At 54.6% G+C, this 27,441-nt stretch overlaps 1 protein-coding gene across 3 annotated transcripts in view; it reads right to left on the bottom strand.

Moving 5' to 3' along the window:
* The window catches only part of PLXNA4 (plexin A4), a 414,442-nt gene that overhangs the window by 319,348 nt on the left and 67,653 nt on the right, over window positions 1-27,441 (bottom strand). For all 3 annotated transcript variants that reach the window (XM_045855527.1, XM_045855525.1, XM_045855526.1), the window contains exon 3: window positions 12,151-12,333. In XM_045855527.1, the coding sequence (XP_045711483.1) occupies window positions 12,151-12,333 (183 nt within the window). The remainder of the gene's footprint in view (window positions 1-12,150; window positions 12,334-27,441) is intronic.

The raw sequence follows: 27,441 nt of genomic DNA, 5'->3' as shown, positions 1-27,441 counted from the left end.
GCAAGGCCTGGGTTGTTGGCCCCTGGTCCTCCCCTGGGTCCCAGAGACCCCACGTATGGCGAGCTGGTATGTTAGGGCGAGTCTACAGATTCTCACACACTCAGTTTGAAATGCCTGGTGAGCAGTAACCAGTACTGTAATTGGGACACGGTGCTCTGTCCCCGAGAACCTCCCCTCGTGCGATGCCAGGACGTTACGTGACAGAGTATTTATAAGTGCAGCAGAAGGCAGAGGGCGGGGGCGGGGGGTGCTGCTCATTCCCCCTCTTGCTCACTGCAAACAGGGCTGAAGGCCTGCAAAGGGGGGGGCGGGGTGATTGTCCCTTGTCCCTTGAAGTGAGTCAGCGGCTGAGAGGGTGGAGAGTCTGTCACCAAATGCAAACCCAACTTCCTGCCGCTGGCTCAAGCCACCTCGCTGTGGCCCAGCAGCTGGTTTTCTGGCTTATTTAGCTGGAGGCTTTTGCCGGTCAGTTCCCCTGTGGTTTTCCGGTGTGTTTCACAGTCAGGTTTCCCTTCATGCTTTGGAGCAAAGAGGCCACAGTGGCTGCTCCAGTGCTGCTAAAAGTCACAGGAGGGCGGTGGCAGGTGGGTCCTTGGCCAGGGTGAGGACACCTGGTTCCTGCTCCTGCAGCCAATGGACAGGGCCACACGTCCCTTCCTGATGGAGGGAGGCGTGGAAATACTAAGAAGGGTGAACTTGATACCTCTCGAATAGGAAGAAATACATTTCTAAATATCAAATCAGCATCGGTACTTCTAAAAGGTAGGACCCGCAGAAAAGAGAGGTCCCTATCACACCACTAACAGTGATGGACAGTGATGGTGAATAAAGGTTGTCCCCCAAGAAAGGCCAAATTTACAGCCAAGCACAGGGGGGTCAGGGCCACATCGGACTGAGCCGCACTAGAAAAGAGGGGCCCCTGGAGAGCACAGGCTGGGAGTCTGGTCAAGTCCGTCCTGGGAAGTGCCAGTGGGCGGAATGAGGGGCTGTCAGAGAAGCGAACCAAAGCGTACGGAGAAGTGCGAGTGAGCACCAAAGGCAGCATCGTTGCGGTTGAAGGAAGAACAGTTCTACAAGCAGCTTAGAATGGAACTGAGAGCATCTCTTCAAGTCAGGACATTAGAAAAAAAGCACAAAGAGAAACTGCAACACAGGACAAGAACCGACAGCCAGAAGCAGGCGTGAGGGCCACACAGCAGGACCCAGAGGACAGAGGCTGGGTCAGCCATGGGGGCAGAGCGTCCTCAGAGGGCTCGGACCCAGAGCCCGGGGCCAACGTCCCGTCACACACACATGTGCACTCAGTCCCGCTGCACTGGGGCATTTGGAAAAAAAAAAACAAAATGAGTTCAGATTGTGAATCATTTATCCTGTAGAGGAAAAAGGAGATTTTTTTTTCCCTGCTGTTCTTTTAATTAAATGTTAGCTCATAAATCAAAGCCCTAGTTTGCAGCCTGCAGGAAGTGGTAGGAAGGAGCCCAAGCTTTTCGGAGCTGAGTGTGCCCTGCCTGCGCCCCTGCCCTCACCCAGCTTACTCTCCCCAGCCCCTCACATGCAGCGGGAGCGCAGCGAGCAGCCAAGGGTGGCCCAGCTGAATGCCATCGCCCGTCTTCCTTCCTCGACGGGCTGCCTGACGTTCTTCCAAAGAGCTCTCGAACGCATGTGCACGCTCACATGAACGCAGTTAAATCCCGCAAGGGCTGGTTAGTGTGTCTATTTGGAGCATCCAAGGTTTCCCGTGGAGACTCCCGCCTCTGGAGACCTTCCACGCTCCCGGCTGGGTTCACGTGGCTGTTTACATCCGTGGAGTTTGAACACTCTTCTTAGGTGTTTACGGAGCACAGCAAGTCACGTGATCTCACCCTCTTCTTCATTCCTCTTAGTGTTTTTCCTCCTAGTGAATCCAGGAGGGCGCTACAGATACGCAGCCCCATTATCCTCAGCTCATTCACAAAAGAGATGGAGTGTGCATACATTCATACGTTCCCGGCTCAAAAGGTGAAAGACGTGTGGATAAACAATTTGTCCAAAATCAGAAGCGCAGCCAGCAACAAAGTCGAGATTTCCCGGCTGTCAGTTCTGACTCTTCGCGTAGCGTGCAGGTCTGGTTCTTAACAGTTTAGAGGCCTGGGCAACCCCGGATAAAGACCTGGGCAGACACTCGGCTCTTAAGACTGCCAGGATGCCTCCATGAGGAGGAGGGAAGCAGCAGGGTGGCATTCAGTGGCTCCTTTGCTCCTTCTCGCCTTCCTCTGCCTTAAGAGAATGGTTGCCATGACCACTGAGGAAGTATCTTGTTTTCCTATTTTCAAGCTTCTTCTCACCTAAGCATCTTAAAGTGCTGCGTATGTATGCCCACACTTAACTTGTCTTCCTATGTTTAGGGAGAAACAGGGATAAAGAAAGAGAATCCTCTTTAAAGATGGAAATGAAGAGAGCTTTGTTTCAGCTTCCTATCCAGAGTCTACCCATGATGCCATGGGCTTCTCTCTCCCTATATCCCTTCATCTAACCCATCTACTCCCATCGGTGTCTGCCCGGGACAGAGAGAGTCCAGACAAAACTGAAGGCCAAAGAAGGCGTGAAGTTCCCCTTCCCCTGTCCCCAGACCCACGCCCCTCAAAAACAAATGTGAAGTAGAGAGATTAAATTATCACTAAGCTAATTATGGGAATCACACTTAGGCTGGCTGCTGGGAAGCAAGGTCAGCAGGCAAGAGGCATGAAAATTAAAGGCAGATGCAAGAAAGCACTCAAAAAAGCAACTGGGAGACTCATTACCGTCACACAGAGGAGGAAGAAGCCACTCTGCTGTTTGAGGCGCTGTCCGTCTGGGCAGCAGTCAGAGCATTTGACAGCTAAATAGCTCTACTCTGTCATCATCTTGCAGCCGAAGTGGGTGAGTCAGAGGTAAACTGATTAGATGGTGTGCTGCTAATTTCCCAGAGAGAACACGGGGGAGGCGGGGCTCCGACCAAGAGGGCAGAGCACAGGGGGCACCAGCCCCAGGCTCGAGTGCAAAGAGGAGGGCCTGGTTCCAAAGTGAGCGTGTATGGGGTGCGCACGGGTGTGTATGGGGTGAGGTCCGTATGCATGTGAATGATCCCAGTGTGCATGTGCGTGTGGGAGAGGGCATGCGGCCATGCCTGTGGGCATGTATGTGCTATCTACCTGAAGATAGAAGGTGAAGAAGGGCTTGGAAAGCATCCGAGGGCTCCTTCTAGCATATTCCAACAGGGCACCTCCTTATGAGCTTTCTGTGACTGACATCCAAACTGCTGCCACTAGCTCAGCCATAAAAATTCGTATCGTTTTGCCCAGTTCTGGATACTTGGTGACTCCTCCTGCACCATCAATATGATGCGAGTTGAAGACTCGTGGGCCGGAAAAATTGGCAGTCTACAAAAGGAGTTTGAAAGTCAAAAATCAATGTTTTTTCAAACCGATCCACACAATCACTCTGTCCCTTAAGTCGCCCAATTTATAAAGCCTCTCATTATGGGGCCAGAGCTGCCTCAAGACATACAATCATCCTGGGCAAATTGGTCAAGATAATGTTTATGAGTGGATTATCATAAATTGAGAATACAATACTACATAACGCCAGGAAGAAAGAGCTGAGAGGGGAAAAGTGGGAAAAGTAGGTTCAGGACTGGGAGAATGGCCAAGAAGCTCGGGTTAAGGGGACAGGTATTAAGGAAAAATAAGGAGGCGGGGCAGATTGGTGGGGACGGAGGCTAAAAGAGAGCCAGCATTATCAGGCCCCCAGCTCCAGAGGGCCTGCAGAGCAGTTACGGGACACGACTAAGCAGAAGCAGCCACCTTCCCAGCAAGTGGGGGCAAGGACCCTGGATGACCTGCCACGGGAAGAACGACCACGAGCACAGTCCCAGAGGCTGTCTGTTGGGAGAGAGCATGAGAACCGAAAAGACAAGGACGCACCCTGAGCGTGTCCCAGGCGGCAGGCCAGCGGTAAGTAGAAAAGCACAGCTTGTCTGTTTCCCAGAAACCCTCCCGCCCCTCCCCAAGGCCATCGCCCCCTCTGCGGCGGGATCTGGTCTGGGCGCCTGTGGAGCTAGAACATGGGTGAGGCAAGAACTGCCACGTAGGTGGGAATCCCATTGTTTCTCAGGTGGGAGCCTCTTCCTTGGTGTTTAAACTGAGCCCAGGCCCTTGAAGACACAACATGCACAGAACCATGACTGAAGGCTGAGCTGGAGGGCCTGCGTCCCCGGTGTGGCTACGACACTTAAATGCAATGCTATAGGCACACGGACCGGGTACAGGAGGCCAGGTGACCACTTCTTCTCACGGCTGTGGAGATAAGATCTACCCACAGCCCAAGAGCAAAGCCTCGGCAGAGTCCATTATTAGACAAAGCAGTCAAAGGGAAGACTTAGATCAGATGGCGGAAACTCTGGTGACTTGCTCAGTCCCTTTCCTCGTGTGTAAGATGGAGGTGGCAGTATTTGCCCTGAAAGGAAACGTTGAGAATGATGTGAGATAATCAAGGTACGTAATGCACACAAAACACCTAGGACGGTGCCTGGTGCCTGCAGGTGTTGAAAGCACAGGGTTTGCTCCCCATCCTCTCTTTGCTGCCAGCTCCAATTCCCAGGAAAATGAGCCCTTCCTAAAGAGCTAGGTGGTTCCCAAAAGAGGTCAAGGTCAGAAGGCATGGGTTCTCCTTGGCTGTGCTGAGCTCTCACCATTCATTGATTTCAAACCCAAGTCCGTCCCATCCACCCCCATCCACACCACCCTCTCCCTAGCATGAACAGAGCACCTGGGCCTGCTGTCCAGGGCTCCCAAGCCTCCTGCGGAGCGTGGCTCCTCCCCCGCTGGCCCTGTGGGTGTGGCAGGTAACTCTGCGCCCTCTGGACTCTCTGATATACCTGCACAACCAACACCCAGGAACCTGGGAGACAGGATCCAGTGTTGGGTGGCTTTTGTCTCTGAGGGGGGCTGTGACCCCTCCCACACCACCAAAGTTAACTTGGAGTTTCAGAGGGTTGGTTCAGGCACTCTTGATGGCCCATAAACAAAGCCCTAATGTGGCAGGCAGCCTCTAGAATGACCTCAACGACCCCTGCCTCCTGGTATTCGCACCCTTGTGGAAGCCACTGAGTGTGAGATGGACCACTCGACTGAGTCCTAGTGAACAGATTACAGCAAAAGAGATGAGGCATCCCTTCTGAAGTTGGGTTTCAAAAAGACTGTGGCTGTCCTCTTGTACGCCCTCTCTGTCTGTCTGTTTGTCTGTCTCAGCTGCCATGCTGTATGAATGCCTGTCATGGGGAGACCCATGTGGCCGGGGACTGATGTCTCCAGCGAGGACGGGAGGCTCGCCAACAGCCGCGTGTATGATATTGAAAGTGGATTCTCCCCCGCCCCAGCCTTGGGCCCGTGGATGACTGCAGTTCCAGCTGACACCTGGACTGTCGTCTGTGAGCGGCCCGGAGCCAGGGGACCCAGCTAAGCCACTTGGGGACTCCCGACCCACGGAGTCTATACAAGAACACACGCTGTTTTAAGGCTCTGTGTGTGGGTTAGTTTCTTACACAGCAACCCGTCACCAACATACCCGTGTCTCCTGGGCCGAGATAGAAAGTATGGAGTGCACGTGGGAGAGTTGGGAGAGCTATTTTAGAAGTCCGTGCGAACGCCTCTATGAGAAACCACAGCTGGTGGATAAAACACCGTGATACCCCCGAGAGGCAGGCGGCATGGCCACGTCCACAGGAAGTCGCTCGAGAACAAGCAGACCCCCAGTCAGAGCTTCAGCGGGTGGGCTCTGAGTCAGTGGGTGGGCTCTGAGGCGGCTGCCACCGCCTTCCCCACTGAAGTGGCTGGGGAGGAAGCCTCAGAGATTTCAGGTCATGAAGAGCCCCCAGCCCTGCGCTCGCTGAGAGCCTCCACCAGCATCTGCAACGACGCTGTTCTCCTCCGATCCAGAGTCTCCCAGCTGCGGGTCCAGCAGTGAGGGGACCATTTACAGCTGGGGCTCCACTTCCTCTCCTTGCCTCTGCCTCCTCCCTCTTCCTCTGGTACATCATGTCTTTCATCCTTCCCCATCTTTGTTGTCTTGGTTACATGGCCAGACTCCTGATATGCTGCTAGTTTTCATTTTAATGACACGTTCTTGTAAAGCACAATATTTTACTTCAATTGCATGTGTCACTGGATAAATTCCTCCAGCGTGTCTGGCATTTCGGCAGCAGCTGACTGAGCGCGTTCCATGATTTGGGGTGTTCCTGAAGCGCGCTCTCCAACATTAATGTCTTTGTATTTTAATTTACGGGCAGGGCCACTTTGATACAAATGTGCACATATAAATATACACCCATATGATTCCAAAAAAGTGGCACACATGTATCAGTAAATCTTGACGTGGCAAAGCTCACTTAAAACCATCTCCTTAAATCATAGGCACTCGCAACGATCATTTAAAAATATAGACGGAAGTAGTGTTTTCTGGGGATCTCAAGGAGTGTTCTGAGAGGACCCCGGGGGAGATTCAGTCTGTGCCCCAGCGACTGACTTCGAGCAGCTTTGAGAGGAGATGCAGCAAACACTGCCTGGTGAGGACCCCCCCACCCCACACACAGTGTACCTGCTCAGGTCAGCTCTGAGCCACCATCCGAGGTCTCCCCAGAGCCAGGCAGGGACAGTGGTTGGGGCCAACACCAAGTAAGGAAAAGGGAGACGATAGTGCCAGTGGGTCTTAACAATGCCTGAGAATGTAATCTATGCCCAAGAGGACACGGACCCACTTAGCTGCTCTCCATAGCTACCTACCAAGGAAACGGGAACAAAAAGTCTTAAAGCCCAGCAGAGGAGACGAGAAGGAGGTAGGAAGAGGACCGTGAGAAGTGGACTGGTCGACGTGAGGCAAAGTTGCTCTGAAGGCCAGTCCCGAGGATCCCCAGGCTTACAGCACTAATGACAGAACAGCCACCTCCTGTCCCTGCTCAGATGTGAGACCAGAGGAAGAACGGTACCCCTAGAACACCTCTGGTGGTCTTCGGTCCACAGGACCTCAACAGCAGCCTCCCCACCCCCAACTTAATCCACAGGTTGGGATCTAAACAGGCTTCATGCTTGTACGCCCAGGGGCTAGGGAATGCAAAACAACAAGACAACAATGACCACATAAAAGTGCCACAATGCTTTTTCCATAATGAAAACTGTTCAGCATTGATTAACCCATATTTTTTTTTCTTTCTCCTTGGGCATCGAACCACTTGCAGACTGGCTGGCAGCCTGGTTGGAGAAACTTGTAACGCAGCTGAGCTCACTGACCAAACGCTGCACCAAACGCACTTGACCTCCCAGGTGAGCTGGAGTGCAACACTGTGTCTCTATCAGCTTTGTGATGCCTCCAGCCGTCTGGAGTGCTTTCTATGACACGAATTTCTTTTCAGTTAAAATTCATTCAAAGTCCCAAGTGAATTATTTTTTAAAAAGCCTCAGATACACAGAGAAAGTTGCCAAGCAGGGGCTGCCCTGCTCTTGCCTGACTTGGCTCTATGACTCAGGCATCGTGTGCACCCACACCCCCATCCGTTTACGAGCACTTGTGGTCAGCATAACACAGCCCCGGGCAGGTCTCCCTCTGCCCCACTCCGCCTCCGGCTGTGTTAACCCTCTGGGCCCGAGCTCAGAGACTGCGGAACACAAGCAAATCCATTTCCAAGAAAAAAATAAATGAGCAAGGTTAAACTCTTCTGCATGGCAACTCCCAGACAGAATGATTTGGGGGCCTTCCACTCCTATGGACCCTGCAAGCAGACAACACGCCCAGTTCCCACCTAGAGAGGCCGGTACACTGCGGTTGGTGCACACACACGCACACGCCAGCCGCACGTGTCCTACCCAAAGCCCATTGCCAAGCAGGACAGCCCAGCTGCCGCCTCACCGACACCCAGAGTGCTCAGCCCCTTGGCTGTGAACAGTTTACCTTGTAAAACACCCAGGAAAGATGCAATAACAAAATGAAAGGGGCAATCACACCTCGAGTGGAAGTTTATGATGTTTTGGTTCACTGTGAGCATTAGTCTCTCCTGCTAATGTTAGGCAGTAATTCACGGCTGAGCGGCGGCCATAAAATATGATCACTTAGTGGCAGGAAAGCAAAAAGCAGGGAAGCAAAGGAGTGGGAGTTCCAGCTGAAATGTGGAAGCAAAGAGATCCTGTCCCTAGAAGGGGACACTGACCGCATTACCCCAACTTGGGCCAAAGGTCTCCAGATTTACACAGGCACCCTGAAGCCCATTGGGATGGTGTTTGCCTTGAGATTTTTACCTGTCATGGGGCCTGGAACAGTCTGTCGGTTATTTCTGAGTTCCCAGGCACCTCGGGGTCACTGCAGCGGCATTTACATGCCGTATTTCTTAACAGCACATGCCCTGAACATGCACCATGAGAGAGGCTGCCAATACCAGCCGGAACACATATACATGGGAAAACATAAAAGACAACCCAATTGGCACTCCCCTCACCTCCTTCCCCCCTGCCTCATGCGATGGGAGCACTAAAGGAGGGAAACTGTGGTCATCGCAGGCCAGGTTGCAAATGGCAGGGACCCACATCTCTCAAACAAAATGAAAAGTCAGGTATTTTGAGGGAAGCCCATGGATAACTACAGCCCAGCTTCTGGACACTGAGAACCTGCAACAAGCTCCCCTCCTCTCAGCAGCCCCCCCCACCCCCGCTTCCGCCTACCCCCTCCCCACCGTGAGTCCCTTGTCATGTTGCAAAGAACTCTGCGAGGCCCTTGTACACACAGGAGATTATTACAGGGCTCGGAGAAGCCAGCTCTGTAATTATGGCTACGGTATGATTTCCATTATTCTCACCCTTGGCTTTCAGGAGCTCACAAAACTTCCTGCAAAATCCTCCCACAGCCCCAACGCTTTTCGTGGCTGGGCCTCTGCCCAAGAGGTGAATGTGGTCCCGATAACCTCTGGGAAAAGCAAGGCAGAGTTATTCTAAGGAAAGGGGAGTGGTGCATAGCGAGCAAGGGTGGTGGGAAATTCTATTGTTTAGGAAAAATAAATAAACTGGCCGGTTTTGCTTTTTATTATTTTAAACAACAGACTCGGCGGGCCGGCCTTCCTTTCCCAATTCAGACTGTCCCCCCGGGCGGCTCTGCTGAGTCTGCAGCGGCGGTAGCCAGGCTCCAGCAAAACTATTAAAAAGGCTGCCACTCTGAGCTCGTGGAGCAGAAAGTTTGGCCACGCTGACGGCCCAGCTCTCCCCAGGAGGGCCGCTGGCTCATTCCCCCATCACGACCCTCTGCTCTTACCTCTCAAATGTTTATGCTTCACCAGTCCCACTGCTGCTCTGGAAATTAAATGTAATATCCCAGGTGGCTGGAACAGAACCAACCATTCTTACATAACCCCCCAAAGTGAAAATGGGAAGTGTTGGCCCACAGTGTATAAAGCCAGCTGGTCGGGTATTACCTGTCATCCCGGGCCCGGCTGACCTCTGGGGACACTTCAAGGCCAGGCCCTGCACACGGCCTGCCCCATGAGGGTTGTCTCCGTGCACATGGCTTGCCCAGGCTCCAGGCAGGGGGGTCCTCAGCCCTCAGCACATTATGCTCCACTCTGACCTACCGCCAGGAGACAGCCTCCTGCAGGCGAGCACACCAGCCCCCACGGGCCTCGGTGCACCCTCAGACGGCGGCACACTGACTTGGGACTCGGGTGTGTTGGGTTTAGGATGCAGCCACAGCCAGGAACTGGGTCTCTTTTTTTCCCGAGGAGAAAATAACTGTCTGTTCTGTTATGTGCACTGGACTCTCAATGTTTGTTTCTCTGACACCACATTCCAAGCGGCTCAGACAGTAGTCAAAAAAAAAAATCCTTCTACAGCATCTACTTGGTCTTGCCAGCAAGTAAATGAGCCTCTGGCACCTGGTAGGACACCTGGGGTGTGGGAATCTTTGAACACCTTGGAGTAAGTTACTTCTCCATTTCACAGAGACTGGGCTCACTAGAGAAAAGAGCTAAAGCACCCCAAATTGCCTTGCTTATGTATTCATTCGCAGTACCATGTATTTGCCCAATGAGCCAGGCCAAGCAGGCCAACAGACATGCCATCACGGGAGTTCACGTATGAACTGTATGTGGGAAAGCCTTCGGTATTCAGATTTCGCTTTCCCAGCAAACCGCACTCACTGAGTTACAGTGCGGAATGATTCGTGCATGTGCTGCCTCGGTGTATTCAGAGGCTTACTAGACGCAGTTTCAGCAAGTTTGGGGGTCTGCCTTCCCAGACCCCTGCGGGCGGGAGCTGCAGGCGGAGGGGGAGGAAGGGCACTGAAGTCGACCGGGTTTCCTGACAGTGAGTCGAGGTGACGAGTGACAATGTACATTAGGGGAAAGCCCAGGAGGCTGCAACGGACACGGGATTTGCGCAGGGACAACTCACCTCCACCTCACAGCACCTTTTCTGGGTGTCCCTGAAATTCAGCTCAATACACAAGTCATCCACAACAAAAAGACCAGTGCAAAGAGAAAACATTCAGTTGTGTTTAATATACTCTTTGCAGAAAGGCAGGGAACTACAAAATATAATTCTTTTTTTTTAAAAATTTTATTTATTTATTCTTAGACAGAGGAGAAGAGTGGGACAGAGAGAGGCAGAGAAACATCAGTGCATGAGAGAGACATCGATTGGTTGCCTCTTGCTCGTGTCCCGATCGGGGACTGGGCCCACAACCCAGGCACGTGCCCTGACTTGGAATGGAACTGGCGACCCCTCACTTTGTGGGACGACGCCCAACCAACTGAGCCACAGGACTCGGGGCAACAAAATACAATTCTTAAAGCTACATAGACTATAATTAAATTATCCATCAACTTGACACTTATCCTGTGCTACCTCTGTAGGAGCAACACCGGATGCGGGCTGCTTTGCCGGCATCCTCCTTGCCGGCGCCGTGGCGTTTCACTGACACTCCCTTCCAGGTTCGACCCCGTAACTGCTCCACACACATCCCCAGCTCACGCACACTCTGTTCCCTGCCTCCCGCCTGCACACTCTCACACCGCAGGCCCACTGCCGTTCCACGGAGATGTGCAACTCAAAGACCGAGATGACTGCGGGACCCGGCTGCTTCACAGTGGGCCAGGAGGGCAGGCACGGCCTGCTGGACGAGCGGAGGGCATTTCCCCTGGACCTTCCAGAGCTCGTGCTCAGAAGCACGGGAGCTCACAGGTAGGGATCAGGGCGCTCTCAGATCGGGTAGTGCTGGCTTTATTGATCTGAATCACACGGTGTCCGGAGAATTCCCATGGGAACCCAAAGAAAATGAGCAGGGGCTCCACATGGAGTCCCATACTTCCCTGGGACAGGGCTGACCAACGGTCACCATCCGACACAAAGCAGGACCCACGGCCTACAGTCCTAGGAAGGCTTCTCTTCCAAGCACGGAGGGCACCCTACGGAGGCAGCTCCAACTCACTGAGATGAGACCCCTGAGCAGAGCTGGGTGAGAGAACAGTCCTGGATATGTGGGTGCCCCCGCCACTGTTGATGGGCCACGGCCCCCCGGTGCCCCTGAAGAACAAGGGGGAAAGCCCATATCTCCACATCACACCGCCCCGCTCCACCTCAAGGAACTGCTCTGTGCACCATAACCCCAAGGTTTCTGGTCCCACAACTGGACCCTTAGCCCCAGTAGCAACTCCAGCAGGTCCTGAGCTTTCCTCAGTTTCCCTGAATGGATTCCAGATGGATGGATGTACAAGCCAGAGGGGCTGAAGCAGGAAGAGCAGGCACATTGCTTGCCTCTGTCCATGTCCCCAACCACCCAGGCCTAACGATGCCCTTGCCTTAGGCACAAACCCAAGTTCAAGCGAGCATGCCATTTAGGGTGGCCCAGTGAGGCTGGGGTAAGAACCTCAGGGAAGAGGGGAATCCATCCTCCCTTTGCGTGATTCCCACAGCCACCGCTGCAGTACAAAGGTGGAGAAGAGACGAGATTATCACTCATGACCTCACAGCAATATACCTCCTTCCCGCCAACCTGTATCGCTCACCTGCCAGGCCCAAGACAGCAAAGGAGCGTGAGATTACATCCATCCCACGGGGACAGACTGGCTTCACAACGATAAAAATGACAGCACCGCGGGCCTACCTTTTTCAGCTTGCCAGTCTTGGTGCCCACGAAGGCCAGAGAGTGGTTCTTGTAGACATACGCGATGACAGAGGTCATGCGGTCCCTGTCCTCCGTGAAGACAGGAATGCCACGCACCATCTCGGACACGCCCAGGGGCGCATTCATATCCAGGCCACAGAAGTTGTCATCAATGGTTAAGAGCTGAAAATAAACAAGGAAAAAAATTAGGAGGGAGCCTCGGGGCTACGGGCAGAGGTACTGAGCCGGGGAACTGTGGGGCTAGAAGAATCCTCGGATGTAGTATAAATCCCTCTTTTTCACACAAAACACTCAGCTCCAGAGAAGCGAAATGACCTGTCGACAGTCATCCAAGTAGGTTGCAGGACCGTGGTAAAAAAAAATAAAAAAAAAACAAAAACTACCCCACAAATTCCTCGAGTCCGTTTTCTCCACACTCCTGTGGTCTCTCTGCGCCTCCTACCATCACTCCAGGGGCCATCTCCATAGCTTAGATTGCCGCCACCACGGTTGCATCGGAAAGCACCGGGCCAGCCTCCATGAGCGGGGGCTCCCGATGGCTCTGCTCAGGTGTCGGGGGGTGTGGTTTCCACATTTACACACTCACTGTTAGAGTCCTCGAGGAGGAGGACTCACTCACAGGTGTACGACAGAAGGGAGCCCTAGAAACACTGACGCACGAACGAACGGCAGGACCGCGGCAGAGACGGGCACAGACAGTGGGCTTGGGACAGGGGACGTGGGAGGAACGGAGGGCTGGGGCGTGGACTCCGCACGCCGCTGCGGTGCCTCGCTCTGCCGGGGCTCAGGCTCCCTGTTTCTTTTCGAGCACAGCGAGGCAGGGCAGGCCTTGTCGTAGCTGCACCAGCACTTCCCAGAGGGTCTTCTGTGGAACCCAACACCCCCCCCAGTACACTCTACCATCAAAGGGGTTCTCGGGCAAATAATTTGGGGAAACAGTACCTTCTTACACCATGTAAAGAGATTCACAATGATTACTTACAGGAAACGTATGGAGTCTTTTTAAGAATAAATATGTTTCATATTACCTACGCCTTTCCCAAACATGTTGTTCCCTAGGCGGTTTTAGACCAGGACACCTATTAGCATTCCTTAAAGAGAAGACTCCCTGGGTATCCTGCAGCACACGCCGCCCCAGCCCTTGCTGCTGACTCCGGGGCAGTTCAGCAGTCAGAGAGCCAACGGGAAGAGGCTTCGGGCTGGTTTCCTCCCCAGTGTTTCAGCTGAATTTCTCCCTGTTTTATTCCAGGCCTCCAGGCCCCTGCGGGAGCAGCGGGTCACGGGTTTCAGACCTACTGCAGAGCAGTGAGGACCGTGGCTGTGGCCGGTGGGGAGGCCCCGGTGCTCCCCAGCAGGCAGCTTTGGTGGGGGGAGACCTCTCCCGGGCCCTCGGGACCTGCACTGGATTCCCCCCTCTGTCTGGGAAGAACTGTGTGGTCTTAGAAGAGTCGTTCCATCCCCTGTACTTTTATTCTCCACCCCGTAAAGATAAAGGAAACAGCCCCTGCTTTTTGATGGGCTTCCATAAAACCCGTAGAGCTCATGCTTGTAAACGTCCCTTGGACTTTTCAGAAAAAAAGGAGTGAAGTAAAATACAAGGTGTCACTTTTTTAAAGGCTTCCATCCAGCCAAAGAATCGGCATCTGGAGAACCAGCAGGCAGGCCGCGGCCAAGGGGCTCTGTGAAGGCAGCCAACTCTGAGCTGTTCGGGGCTTCGGGGGGCCCCCGGCTCCCGCCCGGGAGAGCGAGACAGGCATTGTCCGTCCCCGGGAAGACAACGTGCTGGGCATCGCAATCCTCTCTCGGACCTCTCCCTTTCTTCTCACTGTGGTAGGGAGCATGCAGACCGGGGGCAGGGGACTTGGGCCGGCCTGGGCGGGGTTCGTGCAGAGCAGACGTCTGCCCCAAGCCTGCGTGGCCTCTGGCCTCTCAGGCAAGGTCTGGTCCAACAGCTCCAGACCAAACACAACCTCTCCCCTCTCCAAAAACCAACCACCACCACCATAGGAATCCGGGTTAGCGGGGAGCTGTCAGGGTCTCGTCTGGGCTTCACGGTTCTCCCCTAAAGTGGGGAAATGAGGGGAGACAAAGGTGGTGGGGAGTGAAAGGAACAGACAGAAACGAGGAAGAGAAATTTGGGCACAGGGAAGGCAGGGGCCCCTCCCTGTGGGGTGCTCCAGGGGCAGCAGGGGGCGCGCTAGCCACCCTCGAGGCCTTGCTTGCTCCTGCCTCTGGTCCTTCAGGAGGGTTTGTCCCTGACACTCTCAGTCCTCCCCTGGTCTTCAGGGGCCTTACCGTCTGCAGACGGGCCTTGCCCATTATGGCCCATTTTCTAAAGAGATGAGGCTGAAGGGCTGACTATCCACTCTGTACAGGAGGAAACCAAGGTAGGGAACAACGTGGACCCTGTTTCACAGTCTCCCACCTCCCCTGGCACGAACACACGGTTCCCTGCACTGGGGAGGCTCAGGCTGCTCAGTCCTTGGAACTGCACTTCTGAGTGGCTGGCGACTGAAACCCTTCTTCCCCTTGGCTGGGCAAACACATAAACCACCACCCACAAGAAGGCAGCGCACACTTGACCAACTGCACCGAGTCATCCGTTGCTCAGAGGCAGAAAGTCGAGGACCTGCGAGTTCCTGCTGCTGTGACACCAGGGCACATCCAGGGGACCCCGGGAGGGAGGTTTTCCTCAGAAGGAAGTGAGGACAGCTCGGCCGGGTGGCCTGGCAGCCAGGGCTCTGCCGTCTTCCGCTCCTAACAGCTTCCCCCGAGGCGGCACCAGGAGCCAGGCCTCCGTGCCCTCACCTGCACCTGAGGGTCAGCCCCTCCCAGTGGCCTACCTCCTGGTGTCACCACCAGGAGACTGCAGCTGGGCTTCTACCAAGGTGACTGCATTCCAGGGCCAACGATGGCTCCCTCCCCAGGCTGCCCCGCACCTCTGAGCGGAGCCCCAGCTGGTGAAGACACGATGGAGGCCTCTGACCTGGCCCAGCCCAGGTGGGCGTGGATGCTGGCTCCCCCAGCTGTGGCATGAGTGGGGGGGTCTCACTCTTTGTTTCCTCAGAGCTGGGGAGATGGGGAGGGATTTTTAACCCTGAAGTAGTGCAAAAAAACCCAGGATTGGGGTTCACAGAGCAGCTTGGCTGCTTCTCAACTAGACAGCCTGGCACAGCCTCACCCGTCCTCTGAGCCTCGATGTCCTTGCCTCTAACATAGCAAGGAAAGGACGTTGTGAGGTCGAGGTGAGATAACAGGTGTGAAGACACGGGATAAACAGGAAAGCATTTCATCAATCTAAGGTGATGTTTCCCATTAATTTTTCCAGTGGAAATCCTGCCTGGAACAGGGGCAGGATGGCTGCTGGAAGGGCCTCCCCTGCCTCCTGCCCAGAGCAGAGCTCTCTGGGAGCATACCTGCCAGGTGTGAGCACAGCTGCAGCCACAGGGTACCTACAGCTCCGGGCGGAGGAGGCAGAGGGTCCCGAGAGGCCCACAGATGCACGGGGCCAGGGCAGAGGGAGCAGGGGCCAGGGCCATGTGGGCTCTGGAAGGGAAGGCGAATTGAAGAAAGCCTTGGACGGGTGCGGGCTGGCATGGACTCCTGAGCACTCTGGGCAGTGGGAAAGGACTCTGGCCCTGGCTGAGCCCTCCCCTGGGCCCCATTAACAGCAAGGTTAGAGCGGCAGCCACAGGAGCCGGGAAGGGGCTCACCGAGGCTATAATCAGGAGCCCAGCCTCGTCTGCAGACCGAGGTTGCAGCCCTTCCTCTCACCACGCCACAAACACCCGGGAATGAGCTGTGGCCACTGATATAATGTTTGCTTATTAGAGAGCAACTTCATGCTCAGCAGGGAAAGAAGCAGGGTCTGTTGCATGGAAATGCATGTGGTCCCTGTGTGGGCAGCCCCGCGAACAGATACTGAAGTCTCAGACAGGGCCACACCCCCCAGGACCCCTTCTACCCCGATCAGGATACCAAACTTGCATAACCCAGGTGTCCTCATGAGACACCTGGGTTATAAATTAAGACTGATGACCCACTGGATTCCAGGGACCCTGAGCTCAAGGGCGGGACCATGTTTTATGCATCTTTGTACCTTTAGCCTAGTTCCAGGTTCATAATACGTTAAGACAGGTGTGTGAAATGGATGGGTAGACGGATGGATGACTAAATAAAAGCCTAATTTCACAGTGCCTAACACTTTGGAATTTGAGCCAGAGTGCCTCAGGTTGAATCTCAGCTCCACCACTTATTGCTGTGTGACCTTGGGCAAGTTCGTGTTAGGCTCTCTGTGCCTCAGTTTCTCACAGGTAGGAGGAGGACAGTACTAACAGTGTACGCTACTGTCGGGAGGAACAGCTTCGGTGCAAGCAGTGCCATGTCCGGCGCTTCCTAAGCGCCGTGGGAGTGCTTCTGCTTCCTGCTCTTTGTCCAGGACAGTTCAGACAACCTCGGCGAGTCCGGGTCTTTGGGGAAATTCACGGCATCTGCCTCAGAGCCGTGTTATCAAGATGAAAGGAGCTAATGTTATCAAGATGAAATAGCAAAGGTGGTACTTCCTAAGATCTGTCAGACCAATGAGGCTGAAGGGCAGAGCAGATGAGCGGTCTCAGATCCGGAAGATGCAGTGCCGTTCATTGGAAATGCAGCTTCTCAGGCCCCTCCCGGACCTACTGGATCAAAAACTTTGGGACGGGGCTCAGAGATCTGCATCTTAATACCCTCCTGGTGACTCCGCTGCCACTGACGTTTGAGATGCCCTGGCCTGCGTCACCACGGAGGTCCCTTCCTAGAGAAGGGCTCATAGACCATGCCAGGGAGAGAATGACATGTGACAAGCATCCTGTCTCTGGAGCAGGACCCACTGGACCACGATGTGGAGAGGCCCATGGTGGCCCCAAGGGCCTCCCTGAGGGAATGGGTGCAGGTGGCCTGGGGAACCAGCACTGACACTCCAAATTACGATCTAATAGCATCTCATGCTTCCCTTGCCCACAGCGGCAAAGGTTACTGGGCAATTACGTGCCGGTACATACAAATGACAGAGCAGTTACGGTTACTTTACCAAGTACAGGGAAATTGCTCCCCCTCTGCAGAGAGACTGGCACTCTACAAAGCTCTGCCATCTCCCCAGAACGCTGCCAGCGGCTGTCCGCAGCCGTCTCCCAGGCTCCAGGGCAGAGCTGCGAAGCGGCCAACCAGGAGCCCCTGGGGTGTCTGGCGATCTCTGCAGAGACTCTCGGGGAAGGGCTGAAGAAGGGGCAGGCCTCTCGGACCATGGAGACATCTCCTTCGGAGCCCTTCTGCATCGTTTCTTGACCCCGGGCCCCCATGACTCACACATAAGAAACCACCATCACCCTGATGCTGTGCCACTCGATCCTGAAGGCCCCGGTGATGAGGTAGAGTGGGGACCTGACCCCGAAATCACTCCTCACCCCCGTTAGCATGGCCCCTGGGCTGGTTCCTCGTGGCCCCTCCCCTGCTAAGTGGAGTGGTTCGAGGCCATCTACGGTTGCCCCCCCTTTGCAGAAACCCACGCCAAGTCCTTATTATGGAAAGGTCAGGAGTAAGCCAGAGCTCAGTGGTCCAAACTCGGAGCTAATGAGTTAGGGGTCACCAGGTCCATGCCCCTGTGGACCAATTAGCTCCATTCTGGGACATGGTCTCTCCCACAGCCACAGGCTGCCCCTTGTACCTCAGGCATCACTGTTTACAAATATCCCAAACTAATCCACAGGGGGCCAACCAGGTGAGAGAGCAGGTATAGACCATGCAGCCAACTCCGCCAACCAACAGGCAGCTGCCAACTGTTCCGGGCCGGCGGCAGCAGTCTCTGAGTCCAGAATGGAAAATTCAAGGTCAGACTCAGTCCTCCCGTTGCCCATGGGCAGCTCCTGGTCCGGCGGAGAGGAGTCCTTTCATCTGTGAGGAAGCCAAGTCTCCTGCCCTCCTTCAGTGCAAAAGTAGCCTCCAGTGCCGTGCATAAGAGTCCTGAGCACCCCCATAAGAGTCCATCTACCCTCAAAGCTGGGGGGCCATGTCAGACAGGGGAAAAGAGTATCAGAGATTGGCTCACACCCACTCACTATGGGGCCTTTGGTTAGGCCCTTTCCATCAAATTGTTGGTCTAATACACTATTGGAACTCTTGTTTCTATTCAGGGAAACCAAGGCACTAAATGGAGGCCACACTATTAACTGTTCCTCACTCATTAATTTGCTTAAAAGTGATTAGGAAGGATCTACTAAACACAACCAGTAGGGAAGGACTCAACAATAGAGAGATGAAATATCTCAGTTTCTCCCCCTTCCCAGTCAGGGAGACAGACCTGGGCCATCATCGGACAAGGCCGTGCACGCCCTGCTTCAGTGATGACCCCAGTGCTGGGGGCACAGAGGGCACAGCCACCGGTGCCTGGGGCAGCACTGGGGCTTCATGGAGGCGGAGCTGCCTGGGCGCACTTCGGGGTTCTCTGTCAAGGACAGTCCACGGCCATTCTCTCTCATGTCATGTTATTGTGGAGAAGGAAAATGACTCAGGATCTTAGAATCTCCCTGAAGGGGAAATAGAGGCCTAGAGAGTTGAAATGATGTCCCCCCATACCAGCCCGTGACCAATCAGCTTATCAGAAAATAGGTACCAGGACCCCAACTTCCCAGTCCAGGGGGGAAAAACAACTGATCTCTGAAGGGGGCTCTGCTGGCGCTGCAAGAGGGTAGCCCCAGAGAAGCCCGTTCCAGCACCAGGGGAACCTGGTCCCAGGAGCAGAGGCTGCTCAGGGAAGAGCCCGGGCCTGCACCTCCCTTTCCTGCTGCCCCAGGTGAGCGCTCTGACCTTCTGTGACCTCTGGAAGGGACCACCGACTCTCCCCTCCAGAGAAGGCCCTAAGGCGGTCAGGAGAGCTGGGCTTCCTCCTTGCCTGGGCCTATGGGTCCCAAAGGAAAGCAGGAGCTGAAGCTTTGAAAAGAAATACAAGTGAGGAGAAGAAGAGGAGGGAAGCCCGTGAGGCACCTGCTGACGTGGGAGAGAGAAGGCCTTTGAATTCTTCATGCTCAGCAGACCTCAGTTTCTCCCCATTAATTAATTACAGGTACACACACACACACACACACACACACACACACACCCAGGAGCTGATCGCAGCAGACCTCCACTGGAAACGGGGCACCGGTGAATCGCACACGTGGGATTGCTCTCTGAAGGGAGACACGGATCAGATGAGCCGCAGCCGCTCCTGTCTGCACGCAGACTCCGGCCGCGAAGCTCTGCAGTACCGGAGGATAACGATCACCCACTCACCGGGGCCACACCTCAAACATGACCCCTGACCCCTAGGTGTTCATAAGTGCACCAGGGTCTGATGCCCACCGATGACTCTGTGCCCTCCGAAGGCGGGGGAAGAGATATGTGGAGAGAGTCCTCAGAGGGGCAGAAACATTCCGGGGAGGAGGCTCTGGCAGGCTGCATTTACTCTCATCAGAAAGCCTCTTCCCCCAGAAAACAGTCCCATGTGCCTGAGTGCTAGTTTCTGTAACAAAGAAAGAAATGCAATCAAACTAGACAGCACCCTCATGGCTTTACTGCTGTGCACGAACTTCCCTCTCCCTTGCGTGAGTCCCACCCTCCCCAAAGGTCTGCCTGTGGCCCGCGCTGACCCTACAGGTTGAACTCTCTTGAGAGCCAGGCAAGACCCACAACAGGTGAAGGCTGGCCCCACACCCGACTATGAGCACAGCCAGGGACATGGGAATGAGGCCTCGTCTGCTTCGATACTAATGCATTAGCTCAGGATTCTTTATTGTGTCTCTTTCAGTGAGACTGTAGGAAAATAAATGTGTGCAGAGAGAGGGGAAGCCAGCAAACCACAGCCACAATAACCTAGTTAGACAAACACGTTTTTGGAGGAGCTTCATGAAAAATGCCTCAGGGTTGGAAAAACAGCCCAACAAATTACACCAATGTTCCCGGGAGCCAAGTGTCTTGTTTCTAAGCATCTCACAAGTGGCTGATACCTACATACAGAAGGTCATGGCGTTTGAGGACAGTCGTGTGTGTGTGTGTGGATTCTGAGGCATGCCGCCATTGAATTAATGCGCTTAACTGCCCATTGAACGATGCATGTGATCTGATAAAAGCGACACGTATTTTTATGCTCATTTTGCTATTTCAGTGTGTTTTGAAACTGTCTGAGGTCCCATCCTACCAGATATCTAAGTGGTCTTTTACTCGTCACACTAACAAGCTATCCTTCTAATAGGAACCTAATGCCACTAATTTGAGCTGCCTTCCCAGGAGAGGGGCATTAACTAAGCACTCTCTGCAGGCCTGTCGGTAAGCACCAGCGAGCCATGGAGAGGGGCCCCTCCCAGGAGCGGCAGAGCACAGCGGTCAGAAAGGAGCTCCAACTCAGAACCCTGGGCTTGATCCATGACCTTCTCCTCCACATCAGCTCAGCGGCGGAGAGCCCCGTATTCCCGCCTCTGACGAGCAGAGAGGGCCGTGACACCATGGCCGGCGCTATAAGCCAGCCGAGTGAGAGAATCAGAGCCCAACTCCACCAGCCCAGCTCTGCAGGTGGCCACCAGGCTGGAACTCATCCAGTAGCCAGCCCTGGATCCAGGGGAGGCTTCTCAGCATTGGGAATGGTACCAAGCAAAACTCATTTGGGTGCTGCCCCTCTCCTTTTGTATCTCAACTTCAGAGCTCCCGGGTGCTGCCTGGGAAGGTCAAAGAAATCCCATGCGGCCCATCAATCCCACGTTGTGGCTCCCCTCCCAGCCTTCTGCAGACGACCCCGGCCGCCACCGGAGCTGTAATTGGAGTGGAGCGTGCCGTGGTGATTAAGTTTGTGTGTTTGCTGGTGGGCACCGGGAACCACTGGCCCCGCTCGCCAGGCTGAATTACAGGGTAGGTCATTCCCTCGTTAGTGGGAATAAATTTTATTAGCCCCACTCCCGTTGCCGTGCATCTTTCCCTCTCGCTCCTCGGGCCGTGTGTGCGTCTGGGTGAGGTTGCCGGCCTGCGGGATAAATCAGCCGGACAAATCCCATTATATTTTGGAACAATGGCAGAGACACAGTAATGATGCCGAGACCAGGGAAAGACGTGGCCTTTCTTCTCTCCCGCTGATCCCGTCTCCTGCACGTGGACAGCATGGGGGGGCCCTTCTACTAGGAAAAATAAAATGTAAATTGAGAGTCTGAAGAAAGAACTCCCTCAGTTGTCTTTCTTTTCTCTCTCCACTGACTCTGTTAATGAGAAGAAGCAAGAGCTCTGAGCCCGCGTGCCGCCGTTCCCTTCTGCCTCGCCAAAGCGACGGGACACGGGAAGGTAACAGCAGGGAGAGTCTGGCCGGAAACGTATCCTCTCCTCCGAACGCCTTAGCTTAGCATTCACCACACGTGAGGGGCGGAGAGGGGGGCGAGCGGGCGCGCTCCGGGCCGGGGATGCCGAACAGAACCCCCGGGTGAGGCGCAGCCCCAGTCGCTCCCAATCAGGTATCAGTAGAGGAAAAATAGAAGTTTGAAATCACAGCAATATCACTACATCTCTTTCTATCCCATCACATGGTTATCACAACCAAAGGAGAAGCCGCAGATGGGCCGATGTAGCTGTTCAAGTGTCCTGCAGACACAAAGTGCTCCGTGTCTGTCGTTACTCGTGCATGTCTTAGTATTTCTCTTCCCATAACAGTGTCTGCACACTTGACTACGGGGAGATTATTTTATCACCTCCTTGAAGATGAAATATACAAGTCAAAACCAAAGGGAAGCTGCTCACCCGCCCAGTGACATCTCAGGAGTCGGGACTGGCTCAGACCCGAAGGTCCGAACACCCAGGCCAGTGTCCGGGCCAGGACGCCACCCTGTGAGGATGGCTGGAGTTGAAGGGGAGGCCCACGAATGCGGTTCTGAGCTGTGAAGTCGGGCTGGTCTGTGTGCAAAACTGAATGAGCTGCTCGGCTGTCAATTTGGGGAGACCTAGCGCACACCGTATGGGGTGTTTGCATGTGCCCGTGTGCACGGGAGAGAGACATCTCGCTGTATTAGATGTTTCGTGTAATGTGGGGTGAGAGGGAGAATAAATCACAGGGGGAGAGAGAGAGGGATAAGGAGACATGGCAGTGTACAGAGTGTGCGTGTACGTGAGACAGCGAGATAGCAGAGAGGCTGCAGACAGGCAAAGGTGACGCGGAGAAGAGACACCATGGGAAGTGAGTTGGCACCCAGGACAGAGAGAGCCCATGCACACACGAGTGTGTGTATAGGTGTGCGTGCTTCCCTGCCAGGGTTCATGAGGCAGATGTCTCGGCGTGAGGACACAGCATTGCACAGCCCCGCACCCTAACCCACCGCTCAGTAAACTCTGCCAGGGTCTCTTCGCAGCCGTCTGTGTCAGAATTCTGCATATGTGATTCCTGGGTCGTGACCCTCTCCCTGCTGACCTGATGCACTCCAGGGTGGCATCCTGGGAAGATACGTCCAGGCGAGGAGGCCAGCCTCGAGGCTTTTCCTCTTGCTGGGACCAGCCACACCACTCAGGGTGTGGCCACCACCCTGTGCTCCAAAACACCACATGCCATGGGCTGGGATGAGACTTCCACTGCAAACCCTGCTGGCCAAAGAGGGAGGAAGGTAGACTTTTCACCTGAACACCTAGGACAGAAGTCATCTCGAGGAGGGAGGGGGAAGACTTGATTCTGTAAAGCTTCAGATTGTGATATGGCAGCTGACCCCTGCCCCTCCAAATGTTAAACCGGAAGTCAGGAGTACGGACAGGGTCAGTGTGGCTGTGAGAGGAGCTTGGTGGTGTGTGCTGCCACTGGGACCCGAGAGTGGAATGGGAGCATGTTTAGTGTGCCACAGTGTGTGTGTGTGCTCGTGTGTGTGTGTGTGTGTGTGTGTGTGTGGCACACGCAGTAGGGTAGAAAGGAGGGCCGGGGCAGCGAGAGGGGGGAGTTCCTGCTCGGCAAGAGGACTGTAGCTGAGCAGAAAGAGAAACCTTGCCCAGCGCCATAAACAACAGGATACACTCCATCTACTCAGCGCTGCCCTTCCTGCTGACACGAAAAGAAAACACCCCAAGCAGACTGGCAGAGACCAGCACCCGGAGCCTGGGGTGACCGCCTGGCCATTCCGGATGCCCACTCTCATGGCGCTTTAGAATCCCAGGCGCCAGATGAACCTGAGTGACCGTCCAGGCCGGGATGGGGGTCAGCCTGCCTCCTCCCAGGGCTGCTGTGCCTGAGAAACAATAAATACAGGAGTGCAAGTGGCAGCGCCCATGAACGGGGGTTCTTCTCCGTCACTGGTCCTCGCTGCCGGCCACGAACTGAAGCTTGGGGTCAAACATGACAAGCCCAGCACCTGTGCCTCTGTGACCCCTGTGAGACTGGCTGGGCTGGCAGGTGAACCCTGAAGTTAGATAAGCCTTGGTCTAACACTGGTTCTCCACCGTGAGAAAGGTGAGGGGCCTTTCTAGCCCTGGAGGTGTTGAGGGAGTCCCCTCTGCACTTCAGGCTCCAGCACCCAGGATTGTAAATGTCCTGAGGTGCCCAGCGAATTGTCCTGTCCCAGATGCCACTGGCATGACACTGAGAAACACTAGTGGGAAAAGCAGCTGGCTGGGAATTAGGGTGTAGAGTAGGTTCTAGTCTGCCAATTGCATGACCTTGAGTGAAGTACTTGACTTCTCTGTTCCTCTGTTTCCTCAGCTGGAGAGGATGGCCGCCCTTTCTGCGGTCCCACGGTACCGTGGGGAGAGGAAAGGGAGGCGACGAACCCCTTTGTAAACTGTCAAGCCCCGTACAAACTCCTACAATGGGACTGTCAGGCTGCTCATAAGCTGCCACTCTCTGCTCCCACCACTGGAGCTTGGCAGGTGTGAGGCGGTGATTCTGGGTAAGAGACTCTGCCCCCAAGGACCTACGTTTTCTGTTGGAAAGTCACTCGGAGTTCAAGTCTCCAGGGCGAGATTCAGAAGCTGATTTTTGCATCATCTCGCCTTATCACACTGAAGCTGACAAGGCCTGACTCCTACATCCACTTGCCAATTGGTTCCAAACTCAGGGGAGACTCGAGTGGAGGGAGTGACTGTCACTCCCTGGGACCACAGCCACTGTTCCCACCACACAGACCATAATGACCTGCCTGGGTGCATCTCACTCCTGGGCTCTCGGGCTCCTGGAGACCGATGTCATTTCATGATTCTTGGCATCCACCAGGTTTGAGTACATTGTCAAAGGCCTAATAAATGTTTCATCCATTCATTAATACGTTCGGAGACAGAAGGGCTAGTTTTCTGTGAGTTTACTCCGGAAGGCTAAAAAAAGGTTGAGGAGGAAATAGATAGCCCCGCCTGGGGGACGCTGGGATGCCGGAGCACGGGCCTGGAGAACGCGAGAACCTTGGCCCACAGCGGCAGCGCGCTCTCCAGCCTGGCTGGAGGTGTCAGGGCCAGGCCAGGGGTGTCAGGGCTCCCAAGAAAGGCCTGGGAGCTGTCACCTGGGCCCGCATAGGCCCTGGCATATGACAGAAGGGACTGGCTGCGTGTGGGCTCCTCACCCTAACTGTCACGTGCTCTGCAGACAGGTGCCGGGAGCCTGTGCGGCAGCCTTCCAAGGGACCAGAAGCAGAGGCCACCCCAGAGAAATTCATCATCATTAATTCACCTGGATGATCATCAGCAAAAGGCTTCAGCTTGGTGTGTGGTCCCCTGAATCCCGAGATAAACGGGGCCCCTGGTGGACCCCACTAGGACCCCACTTCTGCCCATGCCCTCCTGAGATCCTGAGAGCCATTTGCAGTTGCTGCCCCATTTGCTCTTGGACACCTCTTTCCAGTCAGGCTGAATAAAACCCTCCAGGACACAGGAGAAGAAAGGCCCAGAGGCAAAGATAGAAGCTGCTTCTGCCCCGCACAAGCGCCAGGAAACACAGGGCTGCTTCCCCAGCCTCTACACACAACACCCACTCAGGGATTTGCTTTGGCAGCAGGCATGGACTCTCGCAGTGAGAGTCCCGTGAGGAGGCCACTACTGGCGCCGGGCCCTCATCTGCGACGTGGGCTCAGCCAGACTTCCCCGATGCACCCGCAGTAAGAACAGGGAGCCGTTGGGGGCCTGCAGACTGAGGCTCCTGCCCCCCAGTCCACGGCTTCTCTGGGCCTGGGCACACGACGCTGCTCGAGCGATGCCCCATGGCGTGGCAGGCCATGTCACACAAGTATTCTCTCCCCCTCCCCCATGCTCCCAGAACACAGTCAGGGGCACTGAGGGACTTAGCGAGGGGTCAGGGGCCCCAGGGCGTACACTGCTCCAGGCTCTGAGTTTCGGAGGCATGATTTCAGGGTAAAGAATGTGTTCCTAGGAAACGGAAGGGACCGGAAAGGCCCCAAGCACACCACGGGATACACAGTGTAGCTTGGGGAACTTGAGCAACAGGAGCACGATAAAAATCAACCACTCATCAGACCCCGTTTTCAGGCTCTTGGAGTTGTGACCATATAAAACCCATAGGGGAACTCTACCCTGCAAAACACAAGTCCTAAAAGTCAACCTCCCAGGCCGAATTTCTACCTGCAGGACAGAGACCACCCGAGACTGGGTTCCACTTCGCAGGCCTCGAGGGGATCTTGGACTCGGAGACAAAGAGAACCCAAGAGTTCATCTGTCCATCTCTGCCTGGAGGCAGGAAGGGAAAAAGAAAGGAACCCAGCAGCAGCCATGGGGGAAGGTGGAGAGAAAGCTGTGTTTGCCAACAGAGTGCCGACAAGGGTCCCTCGGAGGGGATGCTCCGGAGCCTGGCCTGGCCGATGGCGTAGGAAACACATGTGGTCTAAGCGGAGGCCGAATGAATCGCAGCCGAAGCTCCGGAGCAAAGTGCCTCAAGGATCGGCCAAATCAAAGGCAACTGATCCTGCGCATTAAAAGCTGGTGGTGTGGCCTTTCAGACTGGCTAGGGAGACAGCCCCAGTCCTGCGCGCAGTTTCTGGCCTCCTCCTGTCTCCTCTCAGCCCTGAACTTGCCTCTAACTTGAAAGGGCTAATTAAAGCCAAAAGAAAAAAAAATCAAAAGCTTGTTATCTGGCTCCATTACTCCAGTCCTGGCATTAGCCTGTCTTGCGAAGCTGTTTCCCTCTGTTCTCTCCAAGGCCACCGTGCAGTGTTAGAACCCGCGGCTCTGCAGACATCCGTGATGGACTTGACTTTCTGTGCTGTGGCAGGGGGCAAGGGTGGGGCAACCTCCTGCCCATGGGCGGCGAGCCTGATCCCTGCAGCTGATGTCACTCCCCAAAAGACAGGGTTAGAGCAAGTTCTCTGCAGAAGTGTCTACAGGAAAAATAGCCAACCTCTCTGACCTCAAAGGAACTAGTTACTTAGTGAGCACCCAGGGTGAACTTCCCATCTTCTAACCTAGGGTATAGGTGTACATGCTCACGAGGGTATTTATCATGTATATGCATGCACATGGGTTCATATGTGTCTATACAGTGTGTGCAAATGTGGTGATAAGAGAGGAAAGGGGGTTATTCTCGAGGCTGTATCTGCCATTCACTCGTAAGATGTATGACCTTGGACAATTCGCTCACTGGGTCGGGCTGTGGAATGAGTTTACACTGGAGGATCTCTAAGGGCCATCAACATTCTCATGCATCTCCCGGGGACGATGTCTGAGTGTGTAACGCACCTGCACACAGCACAGCACCTGCACTGCCATTCACCACCTTCTCCGGGGTCAGCCCACGGCCCCAGGTTTGTAAGTCTGTTTCACAGACTCTCCTGAGTGGGTCAGCTACTGCCCCAAACCAAAGACTCTAAAGGCGATGTCACCTGCTAGGGCTCATCAGACACAGGAGAGTCCCCTCCATTCTCTGGCCTGCAGTCACTGTCACTTGTCGCTGACTTTTTTGGCCCATAGTACCTCTCCCATTTCCTTTGTGACTCTAGGGGTCTCCCCGTTTTCCAGGGCCTCCTAGGAGGAATGTTGTCTTTTAGTTTCAGCCCTGGTGCCTGGACAGCTCACCACTGGAAAGCATACTGAGCCTAAATGTTAGGGTCCCCAAGACACTTTGCTGAGTCCCTCCTTTCTCCCACCTCTTCTCTGCTCCCACCCCAAATCCCAGTGACAGGAGAGGTGGCCTCACCATTTGCTGGGTGGTGTGTGTGCCAGTGCCCTCTGGAATCGGCCTGGCAGGTGGTCATACTTCATGAAGGGAAATTTACACTTTTTAAATCAACCAAATACATTTCCTAATATGGAAATCCA

The sequence above is a fragment of the Phyllostomus hastatus genome, unplaced genomic scaffold (assembly GCF_019186645.2).
Source record: "Phyllostomus hastatus isolate PE091 unplaced genomic scaffold, TTU_PhHast_1.1 phas_scaffold_114, whole genome shotgun sequence".
Lineage (NCBI taxonomy): Eukaryota > Metazoa > Chordata > Mammalia > Chiroptera > Phyllostomidae > Phyllostomus > Phyllostomus hastatus.
The sequence above is the reverse complement of the archived record's forward strand: the minus strand, read 5'-3'. Positions and strand labels throughout refer to the sequence as shown.